Genomic DNA, 13,566 nt, shown 5'->3' on the forward strand with positions numbered 1-13,566 from the left:
AATTTCAGCTCTTAGAGGCCATTTTCCAATCATTGCATACGGTCCCCTCCAACTTCAAAGCCAGTAATAGTGCAACGAATCTTTTCTTCAAATGTCTCTGATTTTTCCTTCTGCCACCAGTCTGAGAAAGCTCTTTGCTTTTAAGGGCCCATGTGATTAGATCAGGCCCATGCAGATAATCTCCCTATCGTAGTCAACTGTGCCATATATAACATAACCACAGGTGCAATAGCTCATCAAATTCACAGGTTAGGGATTACACCATAACATTTTTAGGGGATCATTTAAGAAATTCTGCCTGCCACAGCACTTATTCAAAAGATGAAAGGAAATGATCTCTTTTGGGGTGGGGTGGGGAGCAAAGAAGGAAGTGGGAATAGACTATCGCTAACTAACCATTTATACCAATAAGAGAAGCCAAGCGTTTGAGATGAGAGTCCTGACCCCATCCCCGGTATTCTATCCATTATATCTTCTGCCACCTTTTGATTGGCTACTTTGGTCACAATGTCCTAACATAGTGCCTTGAGGTAAATGCTCAATCATAAAGACATGTTAAGGAATGCTTGGGGACTAAAAAAAAAATCTTCCCATGTTTTAGTTTTTTCTCATTAAACGGTGTGAACACAAAGCTGTCCAAAGCTGTCCGAGAGTGTGTCCTAAGAATACATGTTGGAAAATGCATATTGTCAGATATGGCTCAACTAAGTCAAAATTTCATTGCTCAAAACTTGTAGGACCAGGATAATATTCCCTGTACTCATCTTCTATTTCAGAATTCAACATGAATATTCCTTCATCTGATTTCTCTTCAATGGAGGTAAGACACAGAGCAGCCTCTAGGTTCCTGGGCACCAACTTGAGCTAAAGCACCAGGGCTGTTCCTGAGCAGCTTTTTCATCCTGATGACCTAAGAAGGCCTCAAACTAATAAATCCATCCTGAAAGGGAGGCTGGAACAGGGTTCCTCATTACTGCTGTTTAGCATGTAGATGATTTTCAAAGGACGTGATTTTCCTCTAATTAGGATGACTAATTGAAGAAACTGAGAAGAGGGAACCAACTATATGGGAAGAGAACCTAAAAAAGAGTGGATATATATACATTAGTATAACTGATTCACTTTGCTGTACGCCTGCGACTAACACAACAATGTAAAATCAACTAGACTCCAATAAAAATTAGAAAAAAAAAAAAAAGAAGAGGGAACTCTCTGCCTTCAGCATCCCTGGGTCTTTTCCTCCAGATGCTTTATGGCCAGACTTACCAACCATAAAAGAGGGAGAAACTGTGTATAAAATACCTGTAATAGGCTCTGAGCTTCACGGAGAATGGAAAGCAAATTATAATCAATATACATTGAACTTTCATGGCACCATCCTTTCCAAATACCAAGGTACTGCATGCACGTAATTCCTGGGATGAGTATTATCTCTATTTAATAGATGGGGAGAAACTGAGGTCCTAGAGTTATTGGTTAGTGATCTGACCACCATCACAATGGCCAGGAGTAGAAGAGAGATTAAACTAACATCTCCTAATTTCAAATCATGTGATCTTTTTGAAACTACAAGGACAAATAGAAAGCTTTCATTCCATGTTATCAAAATTGGAAAGACCTTCAGAAAATTTGCTCTTGGACCCTCTCTACTAAAACATAGCACTCCTCTACCCCAAGTTGCTGGCAACTTGAGTTGCCAATAAATATCTCTTGGGACCTGAAACTAAGAGGATCCAGGTTGCCTTGACTCCTGAAGAAATTTGCTTCCAAGCTTCTTGCAGCACCATCTCATCATTCGTCTCAGAGAGAACAAGAACACGTGGGAGACCAGGTGTGCTCTCTCCAAGCACCTGAGTTGTTAAGGAGTCAGCTAGATTCAATCCCAAAGAAAGGGCCAAGGAGAAAAAGAAAACACAGATGACTCTGATCTGATGACTCGGTAAGGGGACTGGCAAGAGAGGCTCCTACCAGAGGCTCAAACTTAAATGAACAAAACAGAGGGCTATTTCTCATCCCCACATATGTAGGTACCTTCCACCTACTCGTGTCTGGAGGAGCTGTTCTTGTGAGGTCCACCTAGAGCCCCAAAGTCCAGCATATAGTTATTTGGGAATAGTATAGCAATGTAGAAGTAAACTGTGGATAAGACCCCATTCAACCCTTGATCACAATAGCAAAAGGGCAAGGGTGAATGACTTGGGGTGACCTGCTTCCTGAGCACCAGTTTACTCTGAGGTGCAGTCTCTGCCCTGGGCTTTAATTTTAGTCACTGACTGAACCAAAAGAAAATCTGTTGTGGTCATCTACATTATCATGAAAGGACTTTAATTTATACCCGACTTCAAGCATATGTAAGATAAGGCTTATTTAAAGTTTAGCCTTTAGAAAATAATAATCCTTTAGTTTATACTAACCCCACTGTCCAAAGTCCCTCTTGAGGCATTTTTAAGGGAAAAGGTTTATCTTTGTTTATTCTCCTCTTTCTTGCTTGCTTGGGAAAACAATGGTCATCAGCAACACTGGAAGAGTCCCACAAGACCAACAGTGTGGTAGTCTTACACCCTGGGCTACGAGACATGACCTTTGCTCTAGCTCCAGCTCTGCTAGTAAATGTTCCCAGGAGAATCCTTTGATTTCTCAGAGTCTGCTCCCTTGCTTGTGAAGTGAGGTGGTTGGTTCAGATGATTAAAAATTTAACCAAGATACTGCTGTGTCATGCTACATACGTCTAGGGATACAAGATGAATATGACATAGTCCCTGCCTCAAGAAGCTAACAATCTAACTTGGAAGATAAGGCACACATATGTGCACACATGTATACATAAACCCACAATTTATTGTACACAGTAAGCATTATAAAGGATGTAACATGCTCTACAGCCCTTTATATGGGTTAACGCTCACCTGACTGAAAGTGGATGGAAACCAGATGAAAGCTTCATGGAAGAAGAGGTAGCATTTAAGCTGTCTTTCAGGATAACAGGGAGTTTGAAAAAGAGGAAAGTGACCAAAGATTCAGGGAAAGAAAGCAGAGATGGACAAAGGGAAAGGCCTGTAGATATGTAAGGACAGTAAAGCAGGGAAAGTATTTGGAAAATGACAAATAGTCCACTTTGGGTAGAGTGTTTGGGAATAATAAAAAACAAAGCTGAGAAAGTCGAGTCAGACTGTTTTCGAATTGGTAAATGGCAAAACCAGTCCTATGCTTAAGGATTAACCTGACAGCGGCTGGCAGAAGTAAATGCTAGAGGGTAGAGATGGGAGGCAGAAGACCAATTAAGAGGTTATTGCAATAGACCAGGTGGGTGGCAATGAGGACCTCAGCCAGGAAAGTGGCAGTGGAAACAGACAGCCCATTAGTCAAAATTTTAAACCAGTACTGTAGGTTGCTATTGACCCAGTTCTCCAAGGTAACATGCCATCCCAGGTGAAAATTATTAAAAAGGAGCACTAGTTTGAATAAAGCTTTCCCAACTTAAGAGAATGAAGAATAAGTGAGCCCAGACCCGTGTTGAGCTTAGCACCATCACTAACCTCCAGGCCTTATACTTTCACCAAGGCATTCAGCCAATTGTGGAAAAGAAATATACACAGGAGACTCAAGAAACATCTTTTTAATACAGTATCTATTTGTCTTCCTTCTGTCAAACCCTGAGCTGACCCCTTTCCCCAGGCTGCCTGGGGAGGTACAGGAAAAGGAACATACAGGGCAGACAAGACACGGGAGAAAGAACTATGGGAGGTGGAAACGGCTCCTTCACATGGCGAAGAGGATGAGAAAGGCCACCATCAGGCAAAAGAGTCCCATGGCTTCCGAGAGGGCAAAGCCCAGAATGGCGTAGGAGAATAGCTGTTGCTTCAGAGAAGGGTTCCTGGGAGAAGGGGAGGAGAAAAGACTGAATCTCTAGTCCGCACAAAGAAAAGGACAATCATTAAAGGTGGACTCAGGGAGAATCCATCTCAAGCTCACATCTCACTTAATGAGATGACAACATCATGCCCCAATTCTTGCTCTGATACACCAAGGGCTCTACAGAGATGAATAAAGGGAGTGGACAATCCAAAATTCTGTAACACAGCCCAGGTACAAACACTACTGCCTCTACTGGATCACCCACATCTTCCTCATAACTTAAGACTCCTGGGTCTGGACACAACTATCCAGGGCTCAACCAGAATGGAAGAGGTGTCTGGAGTGGCAGGGCCTATCAGACCAGTGTTTCCAAACTGTAAGCAGCAGAACCCCGAAATACAAAATGCATAAATCTAAAGTGTAATTGTAAAAAAAGTGGGGGATTTGAAAGTCTTGTTTGATTGGTTTCCCCTTCATTCTCTAAGACAGTCTCTGGGGTATAGCCTCAGAACCCTAGGGCTTTATGTAAAACAATTAGAAAAACACTGTTCTTGTGGACAATGGAGGCAGAAGGACAAATAACTTCTCTCATTTCAAAATAGTCAAAAGATTTTGGGATACAAATGGTCTGTGAGGTTTAGATGATATGATTAAAAAATGGCATAAAGGATTCCCAACTTTGGAAGTCAGTATATAATTTCTATTTCCCTTACTCTGTCACCTCTGGAAGCCTTGATGGATAAACTAAAGCAATGCCAGCTTTTAACAGATTGTGGACACAAAAGTTTCTTATTTCATACAAATCCTTAAAAATAACCTTATTTCCCCAAGAACATTAAAAGAACTTGCAGGTCTCTAGAGGATTAATTTAGTTCTAACAGTGAATTGCCCAGAGTTGGTGGGGACCAAATAGTCCCAAGCATCAGGGAGCCATGGAGCTGGATGCAGAGGCAGTTTTCCCAGGAGTGATGGGGGAATTCCCAGGGATGGGGACAAATGGCAGTGAAGCCACTATGCTGACTGAAGCTCTAGACTGGGGGGAGGGTGGGGGAACGGGATGGGGACGATACTTTTTCTGTAAAAGGCCAGACAGCAAATATTTTACGCTTTGTGGGTCACATATGGTCTCTGTTACCTTTTTATTTTCATGACCCTTTAAAAATGTAAAACCCTTCTTAGCTCAGCTATACAAAACCAGGCTGTGGCCCAGATATGGACATCCTGCCTTAGTTTGCTGACTCCTACTCTAAACCAACGCTGTCCAATAGAACTTTCCAAAATGGCAGCCACTAGTCACGTGTGGCCGCTGAGCTACATTAAAAGTTACAAAATTTAAGTCTGTGTACTTTCAGTTAATTAAAATTTACATTCAAACAGCAATAGGTGGCTAGTGGCTACCGTATAGGATAGTGCAGCTCTAGAACCCCGTCTCTGCCCAGACCTTTGGAAACATATCAGAGAGCAAATGGTGGGCCCATCTTACCTGGCATAACCAATGATGAGGCTCCCAAACACAGTCCCAATTCCTGCCCCAGAGCCAGCCACCCCTACTGTGGCAGCCCCAGCTCCAATGAACTTGGCGGCTGTGTCAATGTCCCTTGAAATGACACTGGTTTGGAAACTGCGGCTAGGAATAAGTGAGGTGGTCAAGGGACGTGGGGCTGCCAAGCTGCTGTGGCTCTGTGAAGAAGTAGGTAGAAAATTTTTAGGAAACGCTTTTTTCACTTTGGAAACTTGTGTACCATTTAAGTCCTTTATGCTATCAAATCCCACTGCTTCTCCCCCATACAGAAAATCTTTTAACTCCCTGGAAAACTCCCTAAAATGCTGCCAAGCAGAACTTTTAAATGCAAGAGGTGGACGTCAAATACCTTCAAGATTCAGTTATGATCTAGAAATGTTAAGACTGAAGCCCTAGCCTGTTCTTGATGCCTTGAGAAGATCATCTTCCTGGGACTAAACACTCCCAACTCAAGTCAGTACAGTAAGTCAAGTAATGGCAGTTATCAGCAGCACACACGGACATGCGCTGCCAGTGGCAGAAGCTGGAACATTAGGGTACCATATATGGAGTCCTCAGCACTCCCCCTACTGGTTCTGTCAGGTAACCCTCCCCACCCAACCCCACCCCACCCCACCCCTCCCCCACAGGCCCAATTCCACTTATTACGAACCTCATCTGTCAGTGTCTCTGGTCGCTTCAGCACCACTGCAGACAGTGATCGGTTCAATAGTGGAGAGGTTCTCCTGATCTAGTGGGAATAACACAAGGCCAAGAAAGTCAAGGAAGGCTGTGGAGAGGAGTTTTAGAACCACCCCCAACTGTTACTCAGATGCCCCATTCATTTGCTAGAACTCAGAATCTCAAGAGAATCTGGAATTATTCTTTTACTTTTAAGCAAATTCTAGATTCAAGAACGGCACCATTTCTCTTGCTTCCTAGGCTTCTCCACTGATTTAAGGGAAGAAAGTCTACTTCCTTTTGGAAGGAATTACCTACCCTTGCTATTCCCTTTTACAGGCCTTTAGAACGGGAAGAAATTTAAGCCTCAGAAGCATTTACTTCGCTCAGCAAGAAATCTATACATATACTGGTAATGGCCAGCCCATTAGAAGGAAGCCAATGACTGGAACATCTTTCCCTGAACACACCCTTCTGGAAAATAGGCACAAAAATCCATGCTGAAAATTTACCCCATCCTGGTAGCCTTTTCTGACTAACTCCAAGCCAGTGTCTCCAAAGCAGACAACATGGTGGTTAACAGCCAGGGCTTTAGACAAATATAACTAGATTCAAATCTTATCTCTGTATCAGCTCTGTGATCTTAGGACAAGTCACTTAAATCTTTCTAAGTCTGCTTTCTCATCTATCAAATGGGAATAACATAGCTCAGGCTTGATTTGAGGAATAAATAAGATTATGTATACAAACTGGTAAACTCAGTGCCAGGCACGGTAAGTGTTCAATAAATAATAGCTACTAACAGCATCACTCCTTTTCACTTACGAGTGAATGAACCAATTGCCTCCACTATCTAATAATTTGTAATTTCTTCCATGCTGTTGCTTCTGAGTCATATATTTTCCCAATGTGTATTTTAGCTTCCCACCCAAATTTAAGCTTCCAGAAGGAACTCCTAGCTATGGCTCTCTGACACTCAGGACAAGATCCTGTAAACAGTGCATATTCAGTCCAACTTAGGACATTTAACTCATGTTTACCATTTCTGGTGGGGTTCCAGTTTACAAGAACACAGAGTTTCAGTCTAGAAATAACCTGATCTTAGCCTAGGTTCTCATTTATACTCTTCTTCTAATATAGTTGGATGAGAGGAATTAACTGGCCTTCATGGGACACAAGGCAGGGAATGCCTGGGAAGCATTCATTCTCTCCTGTCAGGCTAGCACAGCAAAGGGCCCAGCTGTCAAGAACAAGGTCGGAGAAGGAAAAGACAAGATGCCTCTCCTTAAAAACTTTCCTGGAAAAGGCAGGTACTCACCAAGGAGGAGGTGGAGATGAACTTGGCGCAAGCGTACATTTTCAGGTGCTGAAGGGCCGTGGCAGGAGAGCTGCAATTACAGAAGCAGCACTGTCAAAATTGTCCTTGCTTACCAAAGGACATCCTTATTAGCAGAAAAGGTGCTCTGGAAAATTTAAATGGCCCAGAGAGCAGTGACTGACCTCAAGTCTCAGCAGAGATGGAATTAGAACCCTGAAGTCAGGATTTCCTCCACACAGCTTCTAAGATTTCCTTATAATCAAGTGACTTCTCCTGGTCTGAACAAGAAGCCCCTTGGTCCCAGCTTTAAGACCTGTTATCCCAGACTTCCCTGGTGGCACAGTGGTTAAGAATTCTCCTGCCAACGCAGGGGACATAGGTTCAAGCCCTGGTCCGGGAAGATCCCACATGCCGCTGAGCAACTAAGCCCGTGCACTAAGCAACTAAGTAAGCCCTACTGAGCCTGTGCTCTAGAGCCCGCGAGCCACAACTACTGAGACCGTGTGCCACAATTACTGAAGCCCGTGCACCTAGAGCCCGTGCTCCGCCACAGAAAAGCCACTGCAATGAGAAGCCCGCGCACCACAACAAAGTGTAGCACCCGCTTGCCACAACTAGACAAAGCCTGCACGCCCCGCGAGGACCCAATGCAGCCAAAAATAAATAAATTAATTAAAAGAGAGAGAGAGAGAGAGAGAGAGAGAGAGAGAGAGAGAGAGAGAGAGAGAGAGAGAAGACCTGTTCCACAGACTCATGCTGGGGTTGTCAGATGAATTTCCCCAGTATCTTTTGCCTAAGTTTCCCTCAGTCTCTTACTCAAAAGAAACTCTTCTCAAGGCTTCATTGGGCCTCAAAATGTTGCCCTTTAAAGACTCTTGGGGGAATTCCCTGGCGGTCCAGTAGTCAGGACTCTGAGCTTCCACCGCAGGGGGCACGGGTTCAATTGCTGGTCAGGGAACTAAGATCCCGAATGCCATGAGCTGCGGCCAAAAAAAAAAAAAAAAAAAGAAAACTTAAAAAATGTGTACTCTTGGGTCCCACCTTAGACTTTAGACTTTCCAGGTCAAGATCTCTGGGAATAAGGCCCAAGTACCCTCTATTTCAATGAAGTTTCTCAAATGATTCTTAGGTACATAGCATGTTCTTAAAAACAGTCTTGAAACTATGGTAGTGGTACAGCCAGGACTTGAACTCTTCTCACTCTTTTTTCTTTTCTCACTCTTAATGCTTTCTAATATGCTACAGGTTGAAACACTCAGTGATTACTTAGTCCTGTTAAATGACACTTCCTTGAATGAGCTGGACTAATACTTTCCCAGATTACACTTCTGAATGCAGAATCTTAGTTACTCTTATATTAACGGATGTCTTCAACTCCTGTTCTGTCTAGAACTCTGATTTCTGCCCATACCCTAACTCTAACCCAATTGTGCTGCCAGACTATTCAGGTTTTCTTGGGTCAAAAATCCAAAATTTCGGGCTTCCCTGGTGGCGCAGTGGTTGAGAGTCCGTCTGCCGATGCAGGGGACACGGGTTCGTGCCCCGGTCCGGGAGGATCCCACATGCCACAGAGCGGCTAGGCCCGTGAGCCATGGCCACTGAGCCTGCGCGTCCAGAGCCTGTGCTCCGCAACGGGAGAGGCCACAACAGTGAGAGGCCCGCGTATCACAAAAAAAAAAAAAAAAAAAAAATCCAAAATTTCTTTAAAGCTTTAAAAAAGGGAAGACTTTTTTTTCCCAAGGCAACAAAACCTCAATATCATCATTTGTAAAATGTAGTTCTTAGGCGGATTAAATGAAATAACATATGGAAAGTGCCTGATGTGGCACTGAAGGGAGCCTGCATGAAGTGGCGACCCCTCCGCTGGCCACCTAACCTTGGCCAAGTCTGCACTTGTTAACCAATATCACCTTGGGCAACAGCACTACCCAGATTCATGGGTTTCTTCCGCAGTGTAGATGGGCCAAGGAGTTACAGGGATGCTACTTAACCATTCCCTTTCTTAACCTTCTTTCCCTCTCGTGGGCAGAGTCCGGGGACTCCCGGTAAACCCTTGACAGGAAAGCTGGCCGGTTAGTACTACCCCATGCTGGCCCCACCCCTTTTCAGGCCTCCTGCCTCTAACGGAAAACGTCAGTGTCAGCCCACGACTTGTGCTTTTCCCAACTTCACCGCAGTGGAAGGAAAAGAACGGCGCTGAGAGACAATCAGTGGTTCCAAGGAAACCGGCCTCCTTTCTGCTATCGCTCTCCCAGGCCACAGTCTGAATGGAGGGGGCGTTTTGGCTGTTCTGTTCATTTCTACCACTTTCAAGGTTTACTTTTTAAATCGAGAGGTGCTGACTAGAGGGGGTGGTGTCTTGAGACGATCCACAATCTCCATTGTTCGGCACCTGAAGTCCTGGGGCCAAAAATCTAGAGGTTTCGGAATAAGAAAGGCACGAATCAGGATGTGAAGAGAAAGCAGAGATAGGAGGGGAGAGTTTGGGGGTTGGGACAGCTCTGAAAGGACAAGAGAATGAGAAAAGAGCGTTTGTAAAGGATGAGTCGGGACAGGTGAAATGAGCACCCCGGCATTTGACTTTCGCCAGCTCCAAGCCACGCTCCCCCAACCCACGAGACATCCAAGATGGCGCCAGGCCCGCGCGGTTGGAGGTCACAGGCACGCGGAAGGGGCAGCCCTAAAGCACGGGGATACGGAGGGTAAGGGAGGGCGTGAGAACCCGGGTGGGAGCATGCAAGGTAAGGCTCTCAGAGCATTGGCGCGAGGTGGGGCGCCTCGGGCGCGCGCGTGCGCGGCGCGAGGCGGGAGCGAGGGCCCAAGGCCTTACCTGCTCCCAGGGCCGAGAAGACAAGAGAGAGGCGGGGAGAGGGCGGGAATAGCGAAAGGAAGGCTGTGCTCATGCGCGGCCCGGACCAACGAGTCGCTCTGCCAAGGATAGAGTGATTGCAAAGTTGAGGGTCGGCCCAGACGCCACAGCGCCGCCTGCCAGCTCTGTGGCGACATTCGGCCAGTCATTCCACCTGGCGTTTGAGAGGAGAAACTGCAGGCGGAGCCGACCGTGTGCAGAAATGAGGGCACTCCGCAGTGTAAGCCGATCCGTAACGTGGCCTGCGGTTTGCTCTGCACGGTATTTGGGATCTTGGATTTGCTTCCCTTTTTCAAGCATGCGCAGTCACATTAAAAAAAACAAAACAAAACACAAATAAACAAAACTACCCAGAATTTTGGTGTTAAATAGCATGCAATCAAGATTGGGGTTCAGTGTCCAAAATGTATCAGGAGGAAAATGAAGTCACGGGATTCCTTCTGTTGCCGCGGACCCTGGCTTTATGGATGGGAAACCCGTTCAACGGGCGAATAGTCAGCAAAATGCCCCAGCTGCCTCTTGTGGTTTCGCCTTTATTTCCCTCTCCTTCTTTCTTATTCTAGTGATCAGCTAGGAGAAAACCAGCATCAGCGAACGAGAAGATACGGGCTAAAGATGATTAGGACTCAAGCGCCCTGACCCTAAGCCTTCTTTCCTGAGTCATGAGACAGTCAAGGAATAATGGGCATCAGTGACCTGAGGTGAGGTTGCGAGATCACGTCAAGCATGCCTGTGCCTCCGCCCAGGTTTTATTTACACGAGTTGAGAGAAGCAGCCCCCACAGGAGGTGCTCTTATGGAGGCCCCTCGGCTTCTCCCTCGTGTCCTTTTGCTCGTCCTTTCCCCAATGGGAGGAAGTAGGGGGCTTCCTGGCCCTCACCTCTTATTCTTGGCTGCTTTATCTCCCACATAGGGTCTGACCGGCCCCTTTGGAGAGAGGTCGGTACCCACGTCCCCTCATGTCCAAACCTCGGCCGTCCAGGCATCGTATTTGAACGCAGCACAAGAAAGACGGGGAAAGCTCACCAAACCCCCATAAAAAATAAAAAATAAAAAGAAGGCTGTGGCTGTAAATAAAGCCAAATCCGCCACCCTCTGAGGGGCCGTTTGTCCTCCCCTCCTTGTCCCCGTCCTTCCCGCCGCCCCCTCCCGGCTCCCGGGCCCCGCGGCGCCCCGGCCCCGAGCTCCTCCATTTAATCGGATTTGGGAGAAGGGGAGGATAAATCACGGCAGCAGCTTTACGGTCCCGGAGGAGAGGCGAGCTGCAGCCAGGCACACCCCGGCCGGCGATAAAAACCGCCGCTGAAAGCCCACGGAGCAATTTCCCGGGACCCCGAGCGACGCCATTACAGGAATGTAATTTTGCCCGGATGAGGCCCCGAGTTTAATTATCCTCGCGGAGGAATTTCAATGCGGCCAATCCATCTTGCAGGCGGGCGGCAGAGGGATTTATATGGGCCTGTTATTTCACACCGAATCTCCATCTGCATTTTTATGGTCCTGAACTCCTGAAAGGGAGGGGAAGGAGTGGGGAGAAATCGGAGAAGCAGGCGAGGAGAGACGGGTGGGAGACTTCCCGCCTTTCCTAAATCCACGATCCCAGGCCGATGAGGATTCTCACTCGTTCCCCTGAAATGCCCAGATCTCCCTCCAGTTCCAGTTGTTGACTTGGGGTGGGGTTGGGGGTAGGTGAGGAATGGAGCTGGGATCCTTGGGAATCAATCAACAGGTATTTACCAAGTACCAAGCGGTGCCAGGCACAGGGTAAGATGCTCAGACGAGAACGGAAAGACAGACTAGCAAGAATATCTCCTCAAGTCCCCAGACACCCCCACCCCGCCCACACTGAATTCCTTTTAGCTCTCGGCTTCATATCCTCCGAGGCAAAAAGTCCACAGTTCTTAAGAGGCACCACCACCAACCGGTTGTTGCAGCTGTTTATTGCGACAATTTAGACCACGCTCAGATATCGCTAACAATCCAAAGGAGAATTGGAGCAGGGGCCCGTGGCACAGTCGGCAATGCTTATTTCTCCCTTACCTCCCTGCAGTGGTGGGCTTTGGATTCACATACCTGGTTTCCCAAATCGCTGTGTGACCTTGGGCAAACTGTTTAATCCCTCTATATCGATCTTCTTTTATGTAAGTTGGGAATAATAATAGTGCCTACTCTGCAGCGAATATTGGGATAATATACGTGAAGCTTTTAGCAAGGGGCTTGGAACTCAGGAAGAGTTCAATAAATGCTAGTAATAGTAATAATAATAGTTTTTTGGTTGGTAGTGGTAGTAGTGTTATAGTTGGGAGCTTTGCAGCTCAATTCTGCTCTGCTCCCTAGAGACTTTATTGCAAGCTTCTTGCAATGATAGCTCCTGAAAGAGACTCAACTATCACTTACTGAACTTTTTTACCTACGTAAATCACACAAAAGAAGTTATTTGACCGGTTAGTGGGTGGAGATCTGTGGGGAGGACTGAGAATCCTGGGGACTGTTGCTACCAGGTTCGAAAATAGAAATTAAATCGGTAGGCATGAGACTACAGAAAGTGGTTGGAGGCATGTGTGGACGGGTGAATTTGAAGACAACAAAATATGATCCAAGAGAGCATTAGCTAAGGGTCTAGGGATCTTCTTAACTAAGGGCTTGGGAAAGGGTCCTTCCTTCACTTCACTGAGGGAAAACTGGGGTCCAGGAAGGAAAGGGTGTGGAGCCAGAACTATCCTTTCCAATCAATCCCTTTCTTTTCCTACCAGACCATGTAACAAGGTTGGCCTGATTGGCCAGTTTTCCTAATGACTGTTAGTGGCAGATTCTGACTGGGTAGCAGCCTCCCTGCAGGGTGATGAAGAAATGAGATTGATCTTTTCTTTCTTAGGATTGGTTAACAACCCTGGGGGTGGGGGTGGGCAGAGACTCATTTTAATTGACTGGATAGGCTAGGAGGGAGGTCCAGCACCTCTCATGTAGAAATTCTGAGAGTTCTTTTCCACAAAGGTCACCAAGAAAGAGTCTTGATTGGCTTATGCATGTTTGTCTTTGGACTAGAAACACAATAGCTTAGAGAAGAAAAATCAAGAGAATCTGCAGGCAGGCTACAGTTCAATTTGAAACCCAAACAGAGAGAGGGATTCACAGAGAAACAGAAGAGTGATAAAAAGAGAGAGACTAGGACACAGAGAAACGAAAGAAAAAAAATCGCCTGAGAGAAGAGGAAGGATTTGAATAATTTGTTTTTCATTCCTGATGGTTTAAGAGGAGACTACTTTGTGACGCATTTTGTCAAATGCACATGTTGCCAGATGCACGGAAAGAACAGCTGTCTTGGAGGAATCTAGTCCCAGCC

General features: G+C 46.0%; 1 protein-coding gene and 1 long non-coding RNA gene across 4 annotated transcripts; one reads left to right on the forward strand and one right to left on the reverse strand.

Moving 5' to 3' along the window:
* Nucleotides 1–3,601: 3,601 nt before the first annotated feature.
* On the reverse strand, nt 3,602–10,269 carry ATP5MC2 (ATP synthase membrane subunit c locus 2). Of its 3 annotated transcripts, XM_067696785.1 has the most exons (6): nt 10,186–10,204; nt 7,538–7,713; nt 7,356–7,425; nt 6,030–6,107; nt 5,339–5,535; nt 3,602–3,874 (listed from the first exon to the last, which is right to left on the reverse strand). In XM_067696785.1, the coding sequence occupies exons 3-6, from the start codon at nt 7,392–7,394 to the stop codon at nt 3,760–3,762; spliced, it is 429 nt and encodes a 142-aa protein (XP_067552886.1). In that variant the 5' UTR covers nt 7,395–7,425; nt 7,538–7,713; nt 10,186–10,204; the 3' UTR covers nt 3,602–3,759. The 3 variants fall into 3 exon arrangements, with proteins under 3 accessions (XP_067552886.1, XP_067552885.1, XP_067552887.1); XM_067696784.1 differs by lacking the exon at nt 7,538–7,713 and having other exon boundaries at nt 10,186–10,269; XM_067696786.1 differs by lacking the exons at nt 7,538–7,713; nt 10,186–10,204 and adding an exon at nt 8,172–8,333.
* On the forward strand, nt 9,980–11,257 carry LOC137201991 (uncharacterized). The gene is made up of 3 exons (XR_010932423.1): nt 9,980–10,057; nt 10,788–10,925; nt 11,137–11,257. It is a non-coding gene; the product is annotated as an uncharacterized lncRNA (long non-coding RNA).
* The last annotated feature ends 2,309 nt before the right edge of the window (nt 11,258–13,566 follow it).

Source organism: Pseudorca crassidens, chromosome 11 (genome assembly GCF_039906515.1).
Source record: "Pseudorca crassidens isolate mPseCra1 chromosome 11, mPseCra1.hap1, whole genome shotgun sequence".
Taxonomy (NCBI): domain Eukaryota; kingdom Metazoa; phylum Chordata; class Mammalia; order Artiodactyla; family Delphinidae; genus Pseudorca; species Pseudorca crassidens.

Excerpts from the sequence above, each read along its gene's own strand:
- ATP5MC2 (XM_067696784.1), bottom strand. The coding sequence starts at position 7,394 with ATGTACGCTTGCGCCAAGTTCATCTCCACCTCCTCCTTG. Across the intron at positions 6,108-7,355 it reads TCATCTCCACCTCCTCCTTG|ATCAGGAGAACCTCTCCACT; the intron begins GTGAGTACCTGC and ends TATTCCCACTAG. Across the intron at positions 3,875-5,338 it reads CTCATCATTGGTTATGCCAG|GAACCCTTCTCTGAAGCAAC; the intron begins GTAAGATGGGCC and ends CCCTTCTCCCAG.